This window comes from Protopterus annectens, chromosome 10.part0 (genome assembly GCF_019279795.1).
Source record: "Protopterus annectens isolate FY-2018-M chromosome 10.part0, PAN1.0, whole genome shotgun sequence".
NCBI lineage: Eukaryota > Metazoa > Chordata > Ceratodontiformes > Protopteridae > Protopterus > Protopterus annectens.
The window spans coordinates 1,784,894,486-1,784,915,847 of NC_056744.1; the positions used below are offsets into that span (position 1 = coordinate 1,784,894,486).

At 40.2% G+C, this 21,362-nt stretch overlaps 1 protein-coding gene across 1 annotated transcript in view; it reads left to right on the top strand.

The window, feature by feature from the left end:
- LOC122814499 (myeloperoxidase-like) overlaps nt 1-21,362 on the top strand; it is a 261,987-nt gene that overhangs the window by 158,610 nt on the left and 82,015 nt on the right. The window contains exons 7-10 of the mRNA XM_044087074.1: nt 7,424-7,599; nt 10,330-10,462; nt 16,191-16,320; nt 17,008-17,214. Coding sequence (XP_043943009.1) covers nt 7,424-7,599; nt 10,330-10,462; nt 16,191-16,320; nt 17,008-17,214 — 646 coding nt within the window. The remainder of the gene's footprint in view (nt 1-7,423; nt 7,600-10,329; nt 10,463-16,190; nt 16,321-17,007; nt 17,215-21,362) is intronic.

Here is a 21,362-nt window from a genome sequence, read left to right on the forward strand (position 1 = left end):
CTGTCAACAAGACCATTGGTCTGGGGATGGTAGGGGGTTGTCTTTAGGTGCTTCACCTCACAGTACTTCCACAAACAAGCCAGCAAGTCTGACATGAAATTGACTCTCTGTCAGTATTTCTTCTGGAAAACCTACCCTGCTGAAAATGTCTAACAAAGCATTTGCCACCTTTTCTGCCTCAATGGAGGACAGATCCACTGCCTCAGGGTATCTTGTAGCATAATCTACTACCACTAGGATATACTTTTTCCCAGTGTAACTTGGAGTACTCAGAGGCCCCACAATATCCATAGCTACCCTCTGAAATGGCTCTCAATCACAGGCAAAGGCATCAGAGGAGCCCTCACCTTGTCACCTGCCTTGCCTGCCTTTTGCACTGCTTACAGGTCCTGCAGTACCTGTTACATCTCTGGAAATCCCTAGCCAATAGAGGTTATGCTTAATATGTCTCTTTGTACATTTTATGCCAATATGACCTGCAAAATATCATGGGCTATGGCTAGAAGTGCCTGATGGTAGGCTTTAGGCACTACCAATTGCTGTACTCTCTCACCCTCTAGCCCTCCCTCAGGGATCCACTCTCTATACAGTAATCCTTTGTCCCAGTATACATATTCCCCCTTCCCTTGAGAATCAGGTGCCTTACTAGGTACTTCTCTCAGGCCTGTAATGTAGGGTCTGAGAGCTGAGCCTGTCTCAGTTCTCTAATTGTAACCCTCCCCAGCTCCCCTTCCACAAGACGTCTGCCATCCTCTGACAGCGGTGCCTCACTGTCAGCCTGGGTACTACTACTCACCTCTGCTCTTGCAGTCACTCTTTCCAAAGGAACATCAGTATCCACAAGCAGCTGTGGCTCACCTTCAGTCTCACTGCTACAGGCTAGCTCTCTCCCTGAAGTAACCACCTCACTAATCCTGGCTGCAAGTGTGCAGTCTGTCTAGGTGTCCCTCAGGCTACCAGACCCACATGCTTGTCTCCAAGCCTGACTGCTTGTAACTGTATGAACACATGGTACTGCATTAGCAAAATCCTTCCCTATCAGGACATCTTCATGATGGTAGTTGGGTACCCTTGTTGTCTCAAGACAATCTACTGTTGGCATTTTGTCATTCCTATTTACTGACTCTCCCACCTTTTGTTCTTCACCTTGCCTCCATGGACATTTATATACTCCATGGCCCCACTGGTTGTATCTAAAACATTTAACTCTAGGTCCTGCATGTGTACCCGGACTAGTAGCTTCCCCTGCTACTGACAAATTCTATTGGGGCAGTCTGGGCCACCCACCATGGGTTCCCTTAGACCCATAAGCAGCACTGGGTGTCCCTTTCCTGTGCAGTGATGCCCTACTTGCTAGGTATAGGTCTCCCTTCTTCCCCAACTCATCTACAGTATGGTATTGTCTATCTGCTAGCCAGATCCTCATGTCCTTAGGCAAAGTGCTAAGGGCTTGTTCCCTCACCAGAAGTTCTGCCAGCCCTTCAAAAGTGGTGACCTGACATCCACTCACCCTTCTATGAAAATAAGTGTTTAGTTCAGCAACGTATTCACACACACTTTCATCTGCCTTGTGTCTATGGACACTAAACTTTTTCCTATAAGTTTCAGGTGTTAGCTTAAAAAATTCTAGAAAACAATTCTTTATAACATTATAATTTAAAAAGTCATTATCAGACAGTTTGGACAGAACAGTTACAGCTTTACCATGGAGTAAGGGGGTTAGGAACCATGCCCAGAGCCCTTGGTCAACATTATACTGTTTACATACCCTATCAAACATGTGAATGAAACTATCAAAATTATCCCCCTTTGTAAATTGTGGAAGAAATTTACTGAGCTTTGTTGCTTATGGGGTTCGGTTATTCCATGACTCTGGCGAAGAGTCAGAATCTCCTTTTCATGTTGCCTCTCCCTCTCCTTTTCCAGGCATAGCAGTTTCTTATTTTCCTCAGTCTCTAGATACCTCAGTCTCTCTGATGCATGTATTTCCAAATGCTTGGCCTCTAGCTCAAGTCTCTTTAACTCCAGATTGATTGTTAAGTCCACTGTGGAAAGGTTGAGCTGTCCATTTTCTGAGAGATGTACATCTCCATGGCCAGTCTGATTGTCCTCCTGGTTCCTGTTTGGTGATGCAGCTGTGACTAAAGCGGCAATCATTTCTGCTTTAGTCAGGTTGGCATGCACCAGTCCTTCATCATGGCACATCTCAGCCACCTGGCTCCTTGTCAGCTTGCCATACCCCTCTGCTGACATGCTTGCCTGCTCTCACTGACTAACTAAGCTAACAAAAATAAATAAAACAATTGTGATATGAAACTCTGAATGTTCATTGTGTGGCTGATTAAGAGTACAAACACTTTCAGTGACCACTGTACACAGGCTACAGGAATTCAATATCCACACCACTACAAGCCAATTAATATGCGATGTGGATATCTCACTGCAGTCAACCAATTAATATGCGATGTTGCTATCCCACCACTGCCAAACAATTAATATGGGACACCCCTGCATTGGCCCAGTAATCAAGGAGCCTCAAGTCCTCACCAATAACACCAGTGAGGGATGTGCACATTGGGAGAATGACAAGTTCACACACAGTAAAGTACAATTTCCCTTAACAGCACACAGAGATGACAGTCAGTCTGGGGCTGGTTTCTCCCTCTTTCTCCAGCTACCCAATAAGACTCCCCACTGGGACAGCTATACAGTTAAGATCTCAGCTGAGTGGTCAAGCCAAAACCTCCAGTACTCTCTCTGTCTAACCAGTGCTTCGTGTTCTTGCCCAGGTAGCTCACACACACACACACACACACACACACACACACACACACACACACACACACACACACACACACACACACACACACACACACAGTCACACTTTGAGATTTAATTTATATACAGCCACACAGGCACTCCTGGTGAAAGCTGGCACAGGTTCACTAGCTATGTCCCCTTCTGCCCAGACTATACTGTAGTATCACCACACCCACCACCAGCCACCCTTATCAGCTACCATAAGGCCCTTCCCAAAGAGTGAACAATTCTACTGTGTAATGTTACTGTTATCCAAATGGTAAGTGTGTCCAAGACTTAGGTTGTTTAAGAGTGGCCTGTACACTGTCACCAAATACATGCAAGTACTCTAAGAACTTAAATGTCGCTAAATAAAATCAGCCATGATTGAAAGTTTTAAAATATTTAATAATAAATAATAAAACAACACGACAATACTCAATAACTCAATACAGTGACAACAGAGTTCAGAATTACAGGAAATACTTTAAACCAACATTGCAGGACAGTCTCACATAAATACAGAAAACATCTAGACTGATCTTAATATATTCTTATCTATCTCTAAGGGAAACTATGTTCTAAATAACTTACTTACAGAGCCAGGCAAATACAAGTGCTGAATGGATGCTTACAGGTCCAGAGACAAATACAAAATGCCCAGACTTTCTCTCTGAGATAGTTCCTAAATTAATAATACACATTACTGCTGGGTTAGCTAGATGACATCACTATTTGACACTTGCCTCAAGTTCCCAGGCTAAACAGATACCAACAGAATTTAACATGTCTCTATGAAAAATACTTCTTTCTTAGACGCTGATACTTATCTCTTAGAAGCTTGCCTGAAACTGGAAGTTGTAAAACAATTAACACTTTTACATTTTAAACCTAGTAATTATTTCTGTCTTAATACAATAGAAAGAAACTCTAGCTGCAGACATTCTGTCTTCTAGCTGTGGTAAACACAATTGTAAAACTCTACTTATTTTCTCAGAGTTTGCAAGTTAACTCTGTATGTTCCAACTTCTACTATGAAAACATACATTTGACATGCATATAGTCCATATACATTTCTGCTTTTTTTCCAGCAGGGTGCACTGCAATTACATTTTTGAAGCTCAGCACATAACATATAGGTTACTTACATTTGTAGACAAGCCTATGGATCACATTAATATTTACAATGACATAGAATTATTTACAAAATTCTAACGAGCTGGGCTGGCAGCCTTCACAGGGACATCTCATTTTTATGGAAATCTTGGTCACAATGCTGCCAGATAAGTTTAAGCTGTATGTTTAATTTTTAAATATCATTGATGGCCAATATTTCTGAGAAAGTGATGAGCTAGCATCAAGGCATATGGGGAGGTGCTTTATTAGATCATTCTTATGGAAGATTCAAGTTCAGGTCCTGCCACTGATACACAGTAAAAGTCCTTCATTTTTCACATAAAAACAGATACTGCATTCAGTGTATTACTTTATTACACATAGAATTTTCCCAAAGGGGCAACGTAAGCAAGTTTAATATATTATGACTGTGTATTCATAACGACACTAATGACAATGCTTTAAGTAAAATCAAAATGCTTTAAAATACTTACAGGTATTCATGTATGAATATTGTCAAAAGTGGATATGTATTCATTACAAAATCCCAAATCTGTCATGAGTAAAGAAAAATAATTTTGTAAGATAAAACCTTTTAAAAGATAGCTGAATATCTACATCACTGCAAAGTCCAATCTGTTGCTCCACCCAAAGAGAAAGGCAAGAAACAACAGGTTATAATGCCCTACCCTCTCACACAAAGGCTATTAGATAGATAGATAGATAGATAGATAGATAGATAGATAGATAGATAGATAGATAGATAAGACAGATAGATGGATAAGACATGAGACGTTTTTGGCCCCTGACTGTGCTTGATGCAGCTCTCAGTTGGTGCATCTATAGCTCCTACCAGATGGTCCCAGTGCTAACCCCTCATGTGGAATCCCCTTGATGTGAGTGAAGGAGAATAAGAGAGCAACTCACTACCAGTATTACTACCAGTGTTACTATCAGTATTACTACCAGTGTTACTATCAGTATTACTACCAGTGTTACTACCAGTATTACTACCAGTGTTACTACCAGTATGGTACCACTATTACCACCACTATTACTACCAGTACTACTACCACTATTACCACCAGTGTTGCTACCAGTACTACTACCTCTATTACCACCACTATTACTACCACTACTACTACCACTATTACCACCAGTGTTGCTGCCACTATTACAGTGTTACCCCTGGTTGAGGCTACTGAGGTGGGGTACTATGGTGAAGCAGAAGTGCAGACTGCAGCCAACATCATCACAAACATTGTCCTAACACAAGCCACAATATGCAGATGCCACACTCTGATGACAGGTAGCTACGGGGCATGGCCTGCTAGGATGTGCCTGCCTTGGGCCCTGCAGCAACCATGGTCATTACACACACACACACACACACACACACACACACACACACACACACACACACACACACACACACACACACACACACACACACACACAGATACATACACACACATGCATGCATGCCTGTTATTCATGCAAGTCCCGCCTGCCAAGAGGGCTTAAAAAGCACTCTACTGATTTCACCATGGCTCCTACCTCTCAGGTTATGCACACTAATCCTCGCTGACAGTTCTGTCATTCAACAAAGCTATTAAAGTATCCCAGGTCACCTAAGCCACAGTCAGAGCTTCATTCCTGTACTTCACTGGACCTGGACGATGTATACATAATCAGTAGACAGACGATACTGCCTTGTCAAAACATAAGTAGATAGGTAATGGTAGACAACTACTGTTGGCACATAGACAGAAATGTAGAGAAAAATATCTCTATAAATTAGAAGACAGACTGACATACAAACAGACTTTGAAACAGATAGACAGATAGACAGACAGACAGGTAATTATATGACTTGGGTCTTTGACCATCTCTTAGTCAAATTCATTCCACTAACACAGAGTAAACCAAACTTTCCTTCTATAATATGTTCTAGATTTACTCTGCGTCCTCATCCAACCTTTCTAGGAGAACTCACAATCAGTATAGCCCACTTTTCTTTAAACAGCTTGGTCACCAATAGCTCAGAATTAAAAAGCAAGTAAGCAACTCTCATTTTTAAAATACTGGGGAGGAATACGCCTATAAGTCTGACGGGACTGGCCAAAGGTTGCAGTGATCGTCGGAATGTTACCACCTCTGCTTTCATTCCTTTCCTCCCAAGAATCCCAACTTTTTAAAATGTCTCAACTGCCTTAGTCTCTGTTATCATACCTACCACCTTCTCAGTGATAAAGTAATGTCTTTCAAATGACCATTTTCAACATTTCTAGCCAGGACAATTCCATTACAATTTCTGATTAAAGCCATGTATAGCCACATCATGTCCTCCATTTTTTACTGTTTTCTTCTGAAAAATAACATATTCCTTCATCCACACTGCATGCATCCTTCTTTTCATTCTTCACATTTTCCTGGTTGCCTTTCATTATATTCTCCCTAAAATTGTAACCGTTCTTCTTGTTAGATCCCCAGAAATGTAAGTGGTATTGCAGCTCTGACAGAGTTGTGCCTTTTTCTTTTCTTTCCATAGATGTTACACCCTTGAGTATAGATCTTAACATCTGGCTTGCTTTCTCACACAAAGCTCATTGGTTCATGCATTCTGTAATAATAACCTCCAGTTCCTTGGCTTGTTTCAGGGATTTGAGGCTGACCCCACCTCAGCACATATTACACCTCTGGGTCCATCATTGTTCATTTGGAGGGGCAGAATCTAGATCTGTTACCTCTCAGACTTTCAATCCAACCTCTTCAGTTCACTCAGCAGATTCATACCCCCCACTGAATATTACTCCAAGGTTGATGTCATCGTTAAGAGGATTGATCCATTTTCACATGCTACTTATGACGTCATGGCTGAGCACATTAAAGAAGTTTGGACAAAATCCATGCCAGTACTTGTGACACTTTTCTTATCACCTCTTTCAGTGCTGACAGCTTGTCATACTCCTACCATCTGCTGTTTGCCACTAATGACTTCTCCATCCATCTCCACACTTTACTACCAAATTATACACTCTCACTTGCACAAAAATTCTAATGTCAGTCGAAAAAACTGAAAGGTTTACTAAATTCCAGACAGATGATATCCACCAGGTTGCTTCACTCCAACTCACCTATTCTCAGTTAAAAAATCTACAGCATGATATAGAATTGTAGCCTAGTCTCACACAAATAAACAGACAGACAGACAGAAAGTTGTATCACTGCACTGTATCACTTCAGTTTCTCAGACAGTAAATATGAGTCCAGCTGGAGTGCAGCAAAAGAGTAAAATTTAAGTGTGGAGGGGGTGTGAAGCCCCCATATGGAGACTTTAATAATCTCTTACAATTTCACATTTTTTACATTTTATCATTTCATCAAAATACCAGATTAATAAGCTCATTTTGGGAACATGAGATTCACTAAATAATCACTAAGTTACTTGCCACATACCTGCCAAAACTGTATAAGAAGTGCAACATACTTTCTTCTTGTTTTTCAGCAACCAACAAAAACTGTCACAACATTCCATCAGTCCTTCAGTACTCCTGTCTGCCTTCAAGCAGCCTGTGATGGAGACAAAGTCAGCGATCCGAGCTGCAGAGTACAAGGATGTAGCTCTGCACCTGATCCAATCCCACGTCCTCGAATTATACAACGACTCCATCAGTATCACAGGTCAGTCATGAAAAGAATCATGGGAATGTGTTGGAAGTAGCAAAGGGGATGGTACTGAATCTGCATAAATTACTTGTAGTACCTTTCAATAAAGTGTGTGCAAGTGTGGGTGTGGTAAGCTGACAGACATATGCTAATTATGCATGACTGACAGATATTTAAATATGTGGTTCAGTGCAATTTTTCACTGTTATAATAAGAAGAAATTAAAAGAAAATTTAAGAAATGTAGCCGAAGTACAATAAGGGCTTCTGTGAGGTACTACAAGTAAATGTCATCCTTCATCACAACTTTTAGTGTATGTGTAGCTGTAGCAGTACTATGTCAGTTTGCCTATTTACAGTCTGTTTCATTTTTCATAAAGTTTGCTTTGTCTGCTGGTGTTCGTTAAACTGGTTTATCCCTAAGCAGAAGTCGCTGACACTTATTTATGATTTATGACTGTATCTTTGTTCTATATGCTCGCTTTGTCTGCTGGTGTTCGTTAAACTGGTTTGTCCCTGAGCAGAGGTTGCTGATACTTATTTATAACTGTATCTTTGTTCTATATGTTCGCTTTGTCTGCTGGTGTTCGTTAAACTGTTTTATCCCTAAGCAGTGGTTGCTGACACTTATTTATGACTGTAGCTTTGTTCTATATGTTCACTTTGTCTGCTGGTGTTTGTTAAACTGGTTTTGTTCTGTATGTTTGCTTTGTCTGCTGGTGTTCGTTAAACTGTTTTATCCCTAAGCAGAGGTTGCTGACACTTATTTACAACTGTATATTTGTTCTGTATACAAGTGATATTGTTCTTGTTCTGATCGTTTTCATTGCATGTCAGGTTAAAGCAAGGTTAAAGAGAAAGGAAATTTGTCGATCTATTACAGATCTGCAAAACTGTAGTAACATAAACAAAGAATCAAAAGGCCCAAAGTCTGCATTGTCACATAAATAGGACTATTGGCATGATAGATATGTCTCTCAGAGAATTAACCTCATCTGGAACAAACTCCCTATTTTTCCTAATTTAGATGAATGAATGAATGAATGAATGAATGAATGAGAAGTCACATATTTACCCCAGGCCTACCCCTGTATTTGTTATGGACAGAGGGAGTAAGTAGCTGCATTTACCACTGGATTTGTAGCCACATATTTACCCCAGGCCTAGCCCTCTGTCTGTTATGGAAAGGGGGGTAAGAAGCTGCATTTACCACTGGATTTGTAGCCATACATTTACCCCAGGCCTATGCTCTGTCTGTTATGGACAGGGGGAGCAAGTAGCTGCATTTACCACTGGATTTGTAGCCACATATTTACCCCTGGCCTAGCCCTCTGTTTGTTATGGACAGGGGGAGTAAATAGCTGCATTTACCACTGGATTTGTAGCCACATATTTACCCCAGGCCTAGCCTTCTGTCTGTTATGGACAGAAGGAGTAAGTAGCTGCATTTACCACTGGATTTGTAGCAACTGTGCTTCAGAAAATTTAACTGGTATATCACCTGGTAACAATGTATCAACCTAGGAAATTATGAGCATCACCTGGTAACAATGTATCAACCTAGGAAACTATGAGTATCACCTGGCAACAACGTATCAACCTATGAAACTATGAGTATCACCTGGCAGCAATGTAACAACCTATGAAACTATGAGGATCACCTGGCAACAGCGTAACAACCTAGGAAACTATGAGTATCACCTGGCAACAACCTATCAGCCTAGGAACCTGTGATTTTTTTATCTTCATGTTTTATTGGTTAAAGCAACACCAGACATGTCATGCACCATAAATAACACATATTTGCTGTGTGTGTGTGTGTGTGTGTGTGTGTGTGTGTGTGTGTGTGTGTGTGTGTGTGTGTGTGTGTGTGTGTATGTGTGTCTGTGTGTACAAGACTCTTCATGTGTATGTCTGCAATTGTGCCTTGGTCCACACATTCACCTGTGTGTGTGTGTGTGTGTGTGTGTGTGTGTGTGTGTGTGTGTGTGTGTGTGTGTGTGTGTGTGTGTGTGTGTGTGTGTGCGTGTGTCTGTGTGTACAAGACTCTTCATGTGTATGTCTGCAATTGTGCCTTGGTCCACACACTCACCTGTGTATATGTGTCTGCAGTGTGTGAGTATAAATATGTGTATATATGAGTCTGTGTGTGTGTGTGTGTGTGTGTGTGTGTGTGTGTGTGTGTGTGTGTGTGTGTGTGTGTGTGTGTGTGTGTGTGTGTGTGTGCGCAATTGATTTCTTCATATGTATGTATGGATGGATGTCTGTACATGTGTGTACGTTTGTATGTGTGTGTATCTGTGTGTGTTTATCAGTGTGTGTGCATACATGACTCTAAAGTAAACGCAGTTATGTTACAGTGGTATGCCCTAACCTTTTTTGTGACTTAGTAGCAAATCTCATGAATTTGAACAGAAGTGATGAAACTTTAAATTGATATGTGTCATGCTGATTGACACAGTTTTGTTGCTCCAGGTATATCTGAATAAACACCTTTTAAAAGTTAGTAAAGACAACAACTCTGGGCTCCATGAGAAATATGGACTTTTCATTTTGTTAAGCTTCCATGTGAGTGCAGTTTTCTATTGAAAATCAGAGTGTTTCAATAGGAAATTACTTAGTGTTGAAAGACCAGACTCTAATGATAGAAAATATGTTCATGCCCTCAGACTATAAAGTCTTTGTTGAGCTGTGATGATACAGCTGATACAGATGCTGAATTTAATGCATTTTCTTCTAACTTCAGATATCCTGTCCATAGAAGATGTTGAGGTAATTGATGAAGTCACAGGCTGTGCTGAGCAGACCAAGAAGAAGAAATGCAAGAACACGTGTTTTTCTCGGAAGTATCGGACCATCACTGGAGAGTGTAATAACAGGTAAGAAATAATTCTAAAACAAAAACTTATTTTGGTATTCTTTATCCAGAGGCTTCCTTCTTTATATTTCTGTAGTGGGTTACCTAATTAAGTTATGTGAAGGATTTCTTTATTGATATCAATAAAGCAGGTTTGGGAAAAATCCAGGAGCCAAAGTGGCAGGCAGAGAGGGAACTCCATCATGATAGATATTGTGAAAATGCATATCAGAATGATAGACGTCACCGATGCATGTATGAATGGTGGAAGTCACTAATGCATGTATGAATGGTGGAAGACACCATTGCACATATGAATAGTAGAAGTCAGTGATGCATACATGAATGGTGGAAGTCACCATTGCATGTATGAGTGGTGGAAGTCACAGATGCATGTATGAATGATGGAAGTCACCATTGCATGTATGAGTGGTAGACGTCACCGATGCATGTATGAATGGTGGAAGTCACTAATGCATGTATGAATGGTGGAAGTCACTGATGCATGTCCACAAATCAAAAGAAAAATTCCATGGAAGCTTTCAATGGTGAGATACCATTGACATATCCTTGTCTCCCACACATGGTTTACCTCCACACCAAAGAAGAAAACCTATAAACATTTCCAGCACAAAGACACCCCTAGAAGAGCACTAATCACCCTGATATGTATATGATTTACATGCACAGCACTAAAGAAAAACTCCAGGGGACACCTACAATGAGAAGCCAAAGGCAAATACTGCCCCACATGCTTTACCACCATAACACTAAACATAAGCTTAAGTAGTTAATTAAACAGGAATTTACCCCTGTAGGATTCTGCATCACCTAAGATTACCCTTTACATCTGTGGCAGGCACTGCCATGCGTCTTTGTTTCTGGGCCTACTATATGAGGAAGCAGTTCAGCAGGGATAAAGGTAGACTGGCATGCCTCTATGGAGTTTGGGGAGACCTGTGGGACTTAGCATGCTATTCCCATCCCTCTAAAAATGGCAATATTCTATGTATCCTGAGAAGTGGGTTACCCCTGATGCATGGCTGAACAGGACATAACATTAGAAGTATGAAAAGTAGTGCCTGGGAACAGGACACACTTCCAGTTTTTATTTTTCTGCTTACTGCTGACTCCACACTTCCCAGTAATCACTGTCTTCTCAACTGGCTAGTAACACTTGGGCGTTCCTATACCTGGTCCATAATCTTCTAAATGTGTGCACTGTGCTTCCTCTTGCCACAACTGCATAGTTTGTCTTGTGAAATTATGGCCTCTCCTTAAAGAAATGCATTTGCATATTAAGTCCTCCTGTGCCCCCCTCCACCCTCATATCATTCCATCTATGCATCTTTTCATTCCATTTTCTGCAACATGTTATCTGCAACCTATCCCACTAGCCTTTATGAGACTTAACAATTTCTGTAACATGCCTGTTATTCCCTTCCTCTCCAAGGTATGTATACCATGAACATCTTTTTTACTGCAAGTTTTACACAAATTTGCTCCATTAGCATTCATGACAAGTAAAAATTGCTGTCGTATTCCTGTTGTTTCATTCTCCTTTAAGGTACGTGTGCCATGGATATATCTATTCCTGCAAGTTTAGCACAGCCGGTTGAGGCAGGAATAAATTGTTAATGATTGTTACCCTATAGGCTTGAGTTTGAGTCCCTCAGTTTCCAGCTACAGACTGTATGACTCTGAGAAAAGTAACTTAACCAGACAAGGCTCCCAAGTTACCTCTGCAAAGAGGATCTTATGCCTAGTAATTCTAAATGTCAAAAAGCAAATACAAATATCTGCATGCAATGCTATTGAAAGAACTAGAAAGCATACCTTGAATACCTGGGATGGCTCCAGCTGTTTCCTTATCTCCTTTTCACAAGAGTTTTACTATCCTTGTTGACTTTCTGAGCAGTATCTAGACTGGATAATTTATCCTTATAGAGGTGTGCTTTCCAGAACTGAGTGCAGTATTGTTGGTGAAACCTTTATAATGACATATACAGTGACACCATCACCTCTTCACTTTAGCTGGCATATATCACTACATTCACCACACATCTTGTAGTCATGCCTTTTTCCATGTGTCACAGAAATTTAAAGCCAAACCTCAGTCCTTGAACTCAACAGCTCATGGTGACAATTTACCCCTTGTCCCAGACACCTCACAGTCACACCCCATCCCAGAATCCCCCATCCAGCATAATCACTGACCACAGTGGCCTTCGATTCATCATCCTCCCTTCACCTAACAGAGCTCCTGTTAGTAACTGACTCTCATTTTACCGTGTCACCAACTAACTGCGGTAGCGTTGTCGCCTCACACTAAGACGTTGTCCTGTTCGATTCTCAGCTAAAGCGTCTTCTGTGTGGAGATATGCGTGAATGGGCGTACCTTCGTTGAAGGTTGTGCATCAGGGCTGGCAATTTGGCACGTAAAAACCTACTTCCAATCATTAGCGGACTGGAGTTCCACTGTGGTGACCCCTAACCGGGAAAAGCCAAAAGACACAAACAAACAAACAACTAACCCTCTTCTGGATCTTCTAGTTTACCCACAGGTGTCTAAAGATTGACTGAATCAAGTAAGAACTGAAAGGCCAATATGTTTGACTTCAAAAAATAAGTCCTCCATCATTTTCATCTTAGCATCACAAGTGCAGCAGAAGTAGGTTACCCTGTGGTACCACGTTGTGCAGTAATGAAAAATACATTTTAAATATAAAAAATGCTACACATCCTGCATTTTTTTGTTTGATTATGAAGAATTACATTTGTCATCTTCACATTAGAAATGAGTAGGCATGGATATATTCTATCATTATTATTATTATTATTATTATTATTATTATTATTATTATTATTATTATTATTATTATTATTATTATTATTGTTATTATTATTGTTAATATTGTTATTGTTATTATTATTATTATTATTATTATTATTATTATTATTACTATTATTATTATTATTGTTATTATTATTATTAGCATTATTATTATTACTATTATTATTATTATTATTGTTATTATTATTATTATTATTATTATTATTATTATTATTATTATTATTATTATTACTATTATTATTTTTATTATTATTATTATTATTACTATTATTTCCTTTCTTCTTAACTTTGTTAATTTGATTTCTTATTTTATACCTATGCTGTCTGAGATTCATTAGTAAGAGGAGAAATGCAAACACCAGCTGCAAGTTGTATCACTTCTAAAGCACTTGTGGCTGGCATAAAATATCAGTGGACAATGTTTAATACAAAATCTTGATTCCAGTCATATTTTATACCCCCTTGTAATTCATTTCATATTTTTCTGGAATTCATTTTCATCTGTCACAGTAGCAAATGAAAACCAAATTTAAAGGAAAAATACTATACTTCGTACCACTGAATAACTTATTAGAACAGAGGCTGAACCTCTATCACTGGTACCACTGACTTATTAGAACAGAGGCTGAGCCTCTATCTCTGATACCACTGACTAACTTATTGGAACAGAGGTGACCCTCTATCCTTGGTACCACTAACTGACGTATTAGAACAGAGACTGAGCTTCTATCCCTGATACCACTGACTAATGTATTAGAACAGAGGCTGAGCCTCTATACCTGGTACCACTGACTAACTTATTGGAACAGAGGCTGAGCCTCTACCCCTGGTACCAATAACTAACTTATTAAAACAGGCTGAGATTCTATTTCTGGTACCAGTGATTGACTAATTAGAACAGCGACTGAGCCTCTATCCCTGGTACCACTGACTAACTTATTAGAACAGAGGCTGAGCCTCTATACTTGGTACAATTGACTAGGTTTGGGTGTGCAAATCATATACATGGAGAGCTGGATAGGGTGTGGAGGCATCAATAACCCCATGGCACTTGGCTTCTTCCACTGTTAGAGGGGCGAGGACTGGGAGACAACCAGTACAGAAAATGGATTATATAACATTTTTACGCATTGCTTGGATATTACAAAAAGCAGAAAAACAGTCTGTTATTTTTCTGCCTTTTGTGAAGCGTAATTCTACTCCTTTCCATTTGGAGATGACCAAACTATGGCATACGGATTAATCTATTAAAGTAAAGTCTGCTATCTGTATTGGTGGTCACGAACAGAATAAGGTAGGATACAGGGATGTACCACTGCAGTGTGGCTGATTATCTCCAACAGGTCACTGGAAGGTTCCATGACACGGAATAGTCAGTGATGCAAAAGCAAAAATTAAATTAAAAAATCAGTGAAATAAAGGAACAAGTTAAGATGCAAATGAGGATATATGAAACTCAAAAGAAGTTGCAACCATATGATTTCTACGGAGTAGGACAGTGCAAACAAAGGGGAGCACCCAGGCAGTCATAGAGTGGGATACCCAAAAGAAAGAGACACAGTGAAAGTTCACAAAAGTGGTATATTCCATAGAAAGGGGCACGAAAAGGGTTCAAGCATGGATATCACCAAACAGGGGGAGCATGGTGGGAGTTCAGGAGAGTGGGACAGCCCAAAAAAGGAGCACAGCTATGGCTCAGGGAATTAGTGCAACCCAAAGAAAATGGTTCCCTATAATCGGGATTGAAGCATTAGGTTATCGAACACCTAAAGGTCGATCACTAAATGTCAAAGTCTGAAAGTTGCGAATGGCTGTTTCTGCACAGGGAAATGAGTCGTTTGGCTGTTACATGGATTTTGTTTTTTCTCCGCTGTAGAGTAATTACAGAGTTGGTATATTTAGTTAGGGGGTTGTGGGGGCACAGCCTCCCACAATATTTCTGTTTACAACTTTTTTTTTTTTTTTGGCCAACAGTATTGTTTCCGTATGTGGAAACGGCAATTTTTGATCTTAAGGGTTTGACATTTAGTGATTGACCTTTAGGTGTTGGATAACCTAAGGTTTCAATCACGTAATATAGACCCAAGAAAATGGCATGCTGGGAGTTCATGAGAGTAGGAGATGCAAAACAAAGGAGCATGAAAAGGGTTCAAGAATGAGATACCCCACAAAAAGGGGAGGTCATGGTTGGTGCTCAGGAGATTGAGGCATCCCAAAAAAGGAACACAGTTGGGGCTCAGGGAAGTAGTACATCCAAAAAAAATAACATGTTGGAAGTTTTTGATAGTGGAACATGCAAAAGAAAGGGGCATGATAAGAATTCAATAGTGGCGCACCCCAGAAGGGCACAATGACGGGGATCAAAAATGGGAACCCCAAAAATGGTGTATGATATGAATTCAAGTGTGGGATACCCCAAGAATCATAGAGTATCAAGAGATTGGGATAGCTGGATGCACCAAAGAAGGGACATGTTGAAATTTTCTGCAAGTGGGACATATATATGTGTGTAAATTATTCCTGTTTGCCAACATCATCTGTATAATAGCTAATACATGAGAGTTAACATCAACATCGTTTTATTTTTTTAAATTTAAGCTACATACAACCTTCTATAAACATTTATGAATGGACATATGTTGCATCTTGGTTTTCTCTTTCTTGCAAAGAGGAATATGATATTCTTTATTTTAAAATGCAATATATATATATATATGTATATAGAGTACTACTTTCAGCAGTAAAACGAATATTTAAAATATTTATAATTAAGTTGGTCGATAGCTCATAAAGACTTTGAAGATATGTCTCTGTTTCTGTTGGAGGGTCAGGGGAAGCAGCAATATCATTTCCCACAGTTTTTCATACAACAAAAAATCTGGTGCTGTTTTCACAGGAAACACCCTGATTGGGGTGCATCAAACACTCCTTTTGTTAGATGGCTGCCACCACAGTATGAAGACAACCTCGGTTTACCCCGTGGCTGGACTGAGGGCAAACTTTACTCAGGATTTCCTCTGCCTCTGGTAAATTTATGTGATTACATATTTGTGTGTTTGTTTGCTTTTCTGTTACTGTAATATGACATGCTTGATACTGATAAAAGTCAAAGCAATTTGTTTCATTGTCTGCATTAAATAAATGTGACTCCAGCTCTCTGAGGAACAGTCTGGATTCCTAGATCTCCAGGGAAGGCTGCCACCTTCTAGTATGATATTCTGGTTAATCTTCATTGTGATGCATTAGCACAGAGGGGAAGTTGCCTTTTTCTGGTTCACCTTCTTTGTGATGCATTAGCACAGAAGTGAGGTTGCCTTTTCTGATGTACTTTTCACATATAGAGGACTGCATAGCTTAGGTATAGCAAAGGCACAAGTCAATGTAGGAAATATGTATAGCTGTGCATTCTGCTGCTACATAGCAAGTATATGAAAATGTAAAGCTGACTGCCTGAGTATCTGTGGCTCAGACTGTTAAGAAGGCATTAGAATTACACCATAATGATAGCGACCAGATATCCTGTGATCAAGTCCTCACTCCCATAGGAAATTAATGGATAAAACAAACAAATGGGGGGTTATGGTTAACTCAAAAGTTTAACAAAAATAATGTCATGCTATGTCACAGTCCTGCTGAGTAGCTTATTTAAACAAGAGACTGATAATTTTTATCCAAATATTCCATAAAAATGGAAATTTGTGCTTTTCTTGCAGGTCCGGAAAGTATCCAATAAGATACTCTACAATACAGATGTAAACTTTCCTGGAGACAAGGAACTCTCCCATATGTTTGTGCAGTGGGGACAGTGGGTTGATCATGACTTGGATCTCACCCCAGAGAGTCACAGTACTAAGGACTTTAATGACGGAATTGACTGCGAGAAATCCTGTGTCAAGATGAATCCCTGCTACCCAATTCAGGTATCCTGTGGTATTTCTACTCATTCTGTTTGTAATTGTTAAATGGAAGGAATTAAGATCTGATACTTCTGATGTGATGACAAAGGCCTGACCTTCATAAAATTGGATAATTGTGTAAAAATACAACTATAGGTAAACACTGAGGTTCGAATGCAGGAGCTTGTTTTTGTACCTGATAATGATGCATCCATTCAAACTCCATAATGGAAGACATTGTGACAATCAGGCATGCACATGCTAGGCTGGAGGGTGGTACTGTAGGTGGTTGGAGTAAGATCATGATGGAAGACATTGTGGCAATCAGGCATGCACATGCTAGACTGGAGGGTGGTACTCTAGGTAGGCGGAGTCAGATGAAGCTCTGCGAGATGTGGTTGGTCCATCTAGAATAATATAATGTTTAGATTGCAGTGCAGGAAAGGAGCCAATCAAATTCTGTGTCCATATCGCTTGTTTGTCAGCAATAATATTATTAGATGCAGTGTTCTTTGACCCTTTGGCTTATAGGGTTATAGCTGAATATTAGGCTACCTGTCCTAAAGGGGCATTTTAAGCCTAGCCAATAACCAGAGGTCAGAATCAGACCTTGCAACTTGTGCGTATGAGGTAAAGACGTTAACCATTTTGTCAGTCCCCTCCCTCTTTATATTAGTAGTCATCTGAGTACAATAGTGTTGATTTGTACACAGTTAGGCTGCACTTGCTTACCATTTCTGCATTTATATATGCTGGCCAGTAAAGTCCAGCTGAGCACAGCCTACTTTCAGTGAAGGCCTTCAGGAAAAAAATTACAGCTGTTTTCTTCTTCTTTCGGCTTTTTTCCAGTTAGGGGTTGCCACAGCAGATCACCTGTCCACTCAAGATTGGCAGTGGAGTTTTTATGGTGTCGAGTTGCCAGCCCGGCACCTAACCTTCACAGAAGGCACACACGCATGCACGCCTGGGGCCAATTTAGAGTGTCCTATCCTCCTACAGCATGTCTTTGGGATGTGGGAGGAAACCGGAGCACCCGGAGGAAACCCACGTGACCACAGGAAGGACATGCAGACTCCGCACAGAAAGCACCCCAGCCGAGGATCAAACTGGAGAATCTCTTGCTGTGAGGTGACAACGCTAACTGCTGCGCTGCACCACCATGGCTGCCCGAAAAATTACAGATATGCAATTTCATTAAATCTGAAGCAAACACACAGTGCCCATAATGTTTTACAAAACTTGATAGTAAAGTATCTCTGTTTGTAATATAAAGTAATACACAGAAGTGAATCTGTATGATGACACTTATTCGTTACAAATGCATACATTTTTTTAATTCAGACAGTGTGTTGATGTATAAGACTCCCTAATGAAATATCGTCTCAAGCTGAAAAAAAAATAAATTACAGGGGAGGGGTGAATCTCAAACATTTCTCTTCTCCCTTAAACTTCTTTTTTGTAGAGGAGCAAGCTTACCTGCAACCCCCAATGTGGGGGACAAGCTCCCCCCAAACTTATATATATATATCATCTCAGAGATTTCCATACATCAGAGAAAAGAAAATATTCTGAGAAATGGCCATCCTGGACTTAGTATATGCAAATCCATTTTTTTCAGCCATTCAGTCTCCATGTTTTGGACTCAGTCTGGTGGGTACCAACATTTCAAATGATTAGTGACATGGAAACTTTAATGCACAGCATTTCCTAAGATTAGGTATTATTTTTAATCTCAGTATGTTTTCTGCATTTAAAGTGACAAACTTGTTATTATATCACACAATAAATAAAATGCATTGAAATGCATGGAGATCCATGATTACACTCCATCATCTCCTTTTGGCTTATCCCAGTTAGGGGTTGCCACAGCGGATCACCAGTCCACTCATGATTGACAGTGGAGTTTCCACAGAAAGGACACAAATGCACACACACACACACACACACACACACACACACACACACACACACACACACACACACACACACACACACACACACACACACACACACACACACACACACACACACACACACACACACACACACACACACACACACACACACCTACGGCCAATTAGAGTGTCCAATCCACTTACAGCATGTCTTTGGGATGAAACCGGAGCATCCGGAGGAAATGCACGCAACCTCAGGAAGGACATGCAGACTCTTCACAGAAGGCACCCCAGCTGAGAATTGAACCGGAAAACCTCTTGCTGTGTGACAGCAATGCTAACCGCTGCACCACCGTGGGTGGCCACCCTTCCATGATTACACTCCAAAATCAGAAAAAGAACAAACGTGCAAACCACTTTTGTAACATGAGACCTGATGTAACAGTGCTTTCAGAAGTGTGCAACAATTATTACACACCCCATTCACTGTTACAGTAGGATCTCATGGAAGAGATGTTCCTTGACCCTTAAGTGTCCCTAAATATCTTCCCACGGATTCAATAAACTCCGTGTAGGCTTCGTGCAAAGCCTACACAGAGTTTACGTGTGCACAGTGATGCACAATAAGTGGCAGCCCACAATGCATAGTCATGTTGCGTGGCATGTCTAAGTGAGGTTTGGTGGTTGGCAACAGTGTTGCCGGCCAGGAAACCATAAAAGCAAATGTGGACATCAATTCTGCTTAAAGCAGAGCACCTACAGTCTGCCAATTTGCATAGAATACCAAATGATCATCAGGGCTTCACAGATAGCTGTCAATCAATAATGTGGGGACAATTAAACAGAAATAGGGACATATTTGGCATAGATGTTGCATACAAATGTGGTTAAATGAAACCCACACATAGCTCTCAAACTCTTAGAACAAGAAATCTGAACAAAGCCATAAATAATCTGGGGGAGAGGGCAAAGGGCCCAAAATAGGGACAGATTCTAATATTGCTCTCTTCCAAACTTAGAAAGGTAATAGAATAATAGGTTTTACAGTGGCATGAATTTTCTGAAGAGCTTTAAGTTTGAAACTCAAATGTCTGTCATCAGTTTCTGACTTCAATCCGCAATGACATCCCAATGAATTGTCAGAAAACCAAAATATTTCAAAGGAAAAGGTCAAAAATATGAAACAAAACCTTAACATTCTGCACAAATCAGGACATTTGGGAGGTATGAAATCAAATGTATGTAGTATTGACTCGCATCAGTCCTGAGATCATCCCAGTGATATGGCAGAAAGCCACAAAATTGATAAGAAACACATCTGGACATCCTGGGAATATATGGACAGTTGAGAGGTATGAATGTGAAGTATATGTTACAAACACAGTATAGGCCAGTGTATCTACAGCACAGATTATGGTGATATCCCATTCCTGGCATTTTGTACTGAAGCTGTGTAAATGAGCTGTAATAAGATATGGACTGCCATGTAAAATACACACTCAGGGAAGTGTATGTATTGAAAAGGACACACAGATGAATTGTAGGAATGAACACAGGGAAAGAGGACAGGTGAAACAACCTAATATACAGCAGATGAGGGCATGTCAATGGAAGATGGTTGTAGCAGCAACACCTATCACATATCCATATGGTACAGTAGGGATTGTACAGTGAAAATGTATATTATGTGACTGTCAAACAAGATGACATAACAATGGGGAGGATGTCTGTGTGAGATAAACATCCTTCCATGAATAATGCAGAGGACATCTATTAGGGATCTGACATACAATTGGGTAGGGGGCGTATTGTGAAGCTGTGCAAACTGATATGCCTGAATATGAGTGTACTCTCAGCAGAGGTCTCCAGCAAGGTGGGCACAGGTAAAGGCTCATGGACAACATTAAAGGAACCAATTCCAATCATGGACAATATGAGAATAATACCATCAGTAATCCCATGCCTCTAACATGACATATATGATTTGGAGTGATAGGAGGTGAGTCTGCACACACACATTTGAACACCTATTATGATACATCCACACTCTATGAGGTTAATCACACACACTATCCTGGCGCTATAACATCTGCTGCAGGTGTTAGAAGACACATTGTTATACTTGTATGAAACATTTTGAGCAATACAGGCTAGCTGACTGGTGTGCATGCCATGTATATATATATATATATATATATATATATATATATATATATATACAGAGAGAGAGAGAGAGCATGATCCACACTGTCCTGAATGACATACATGCCATTAATG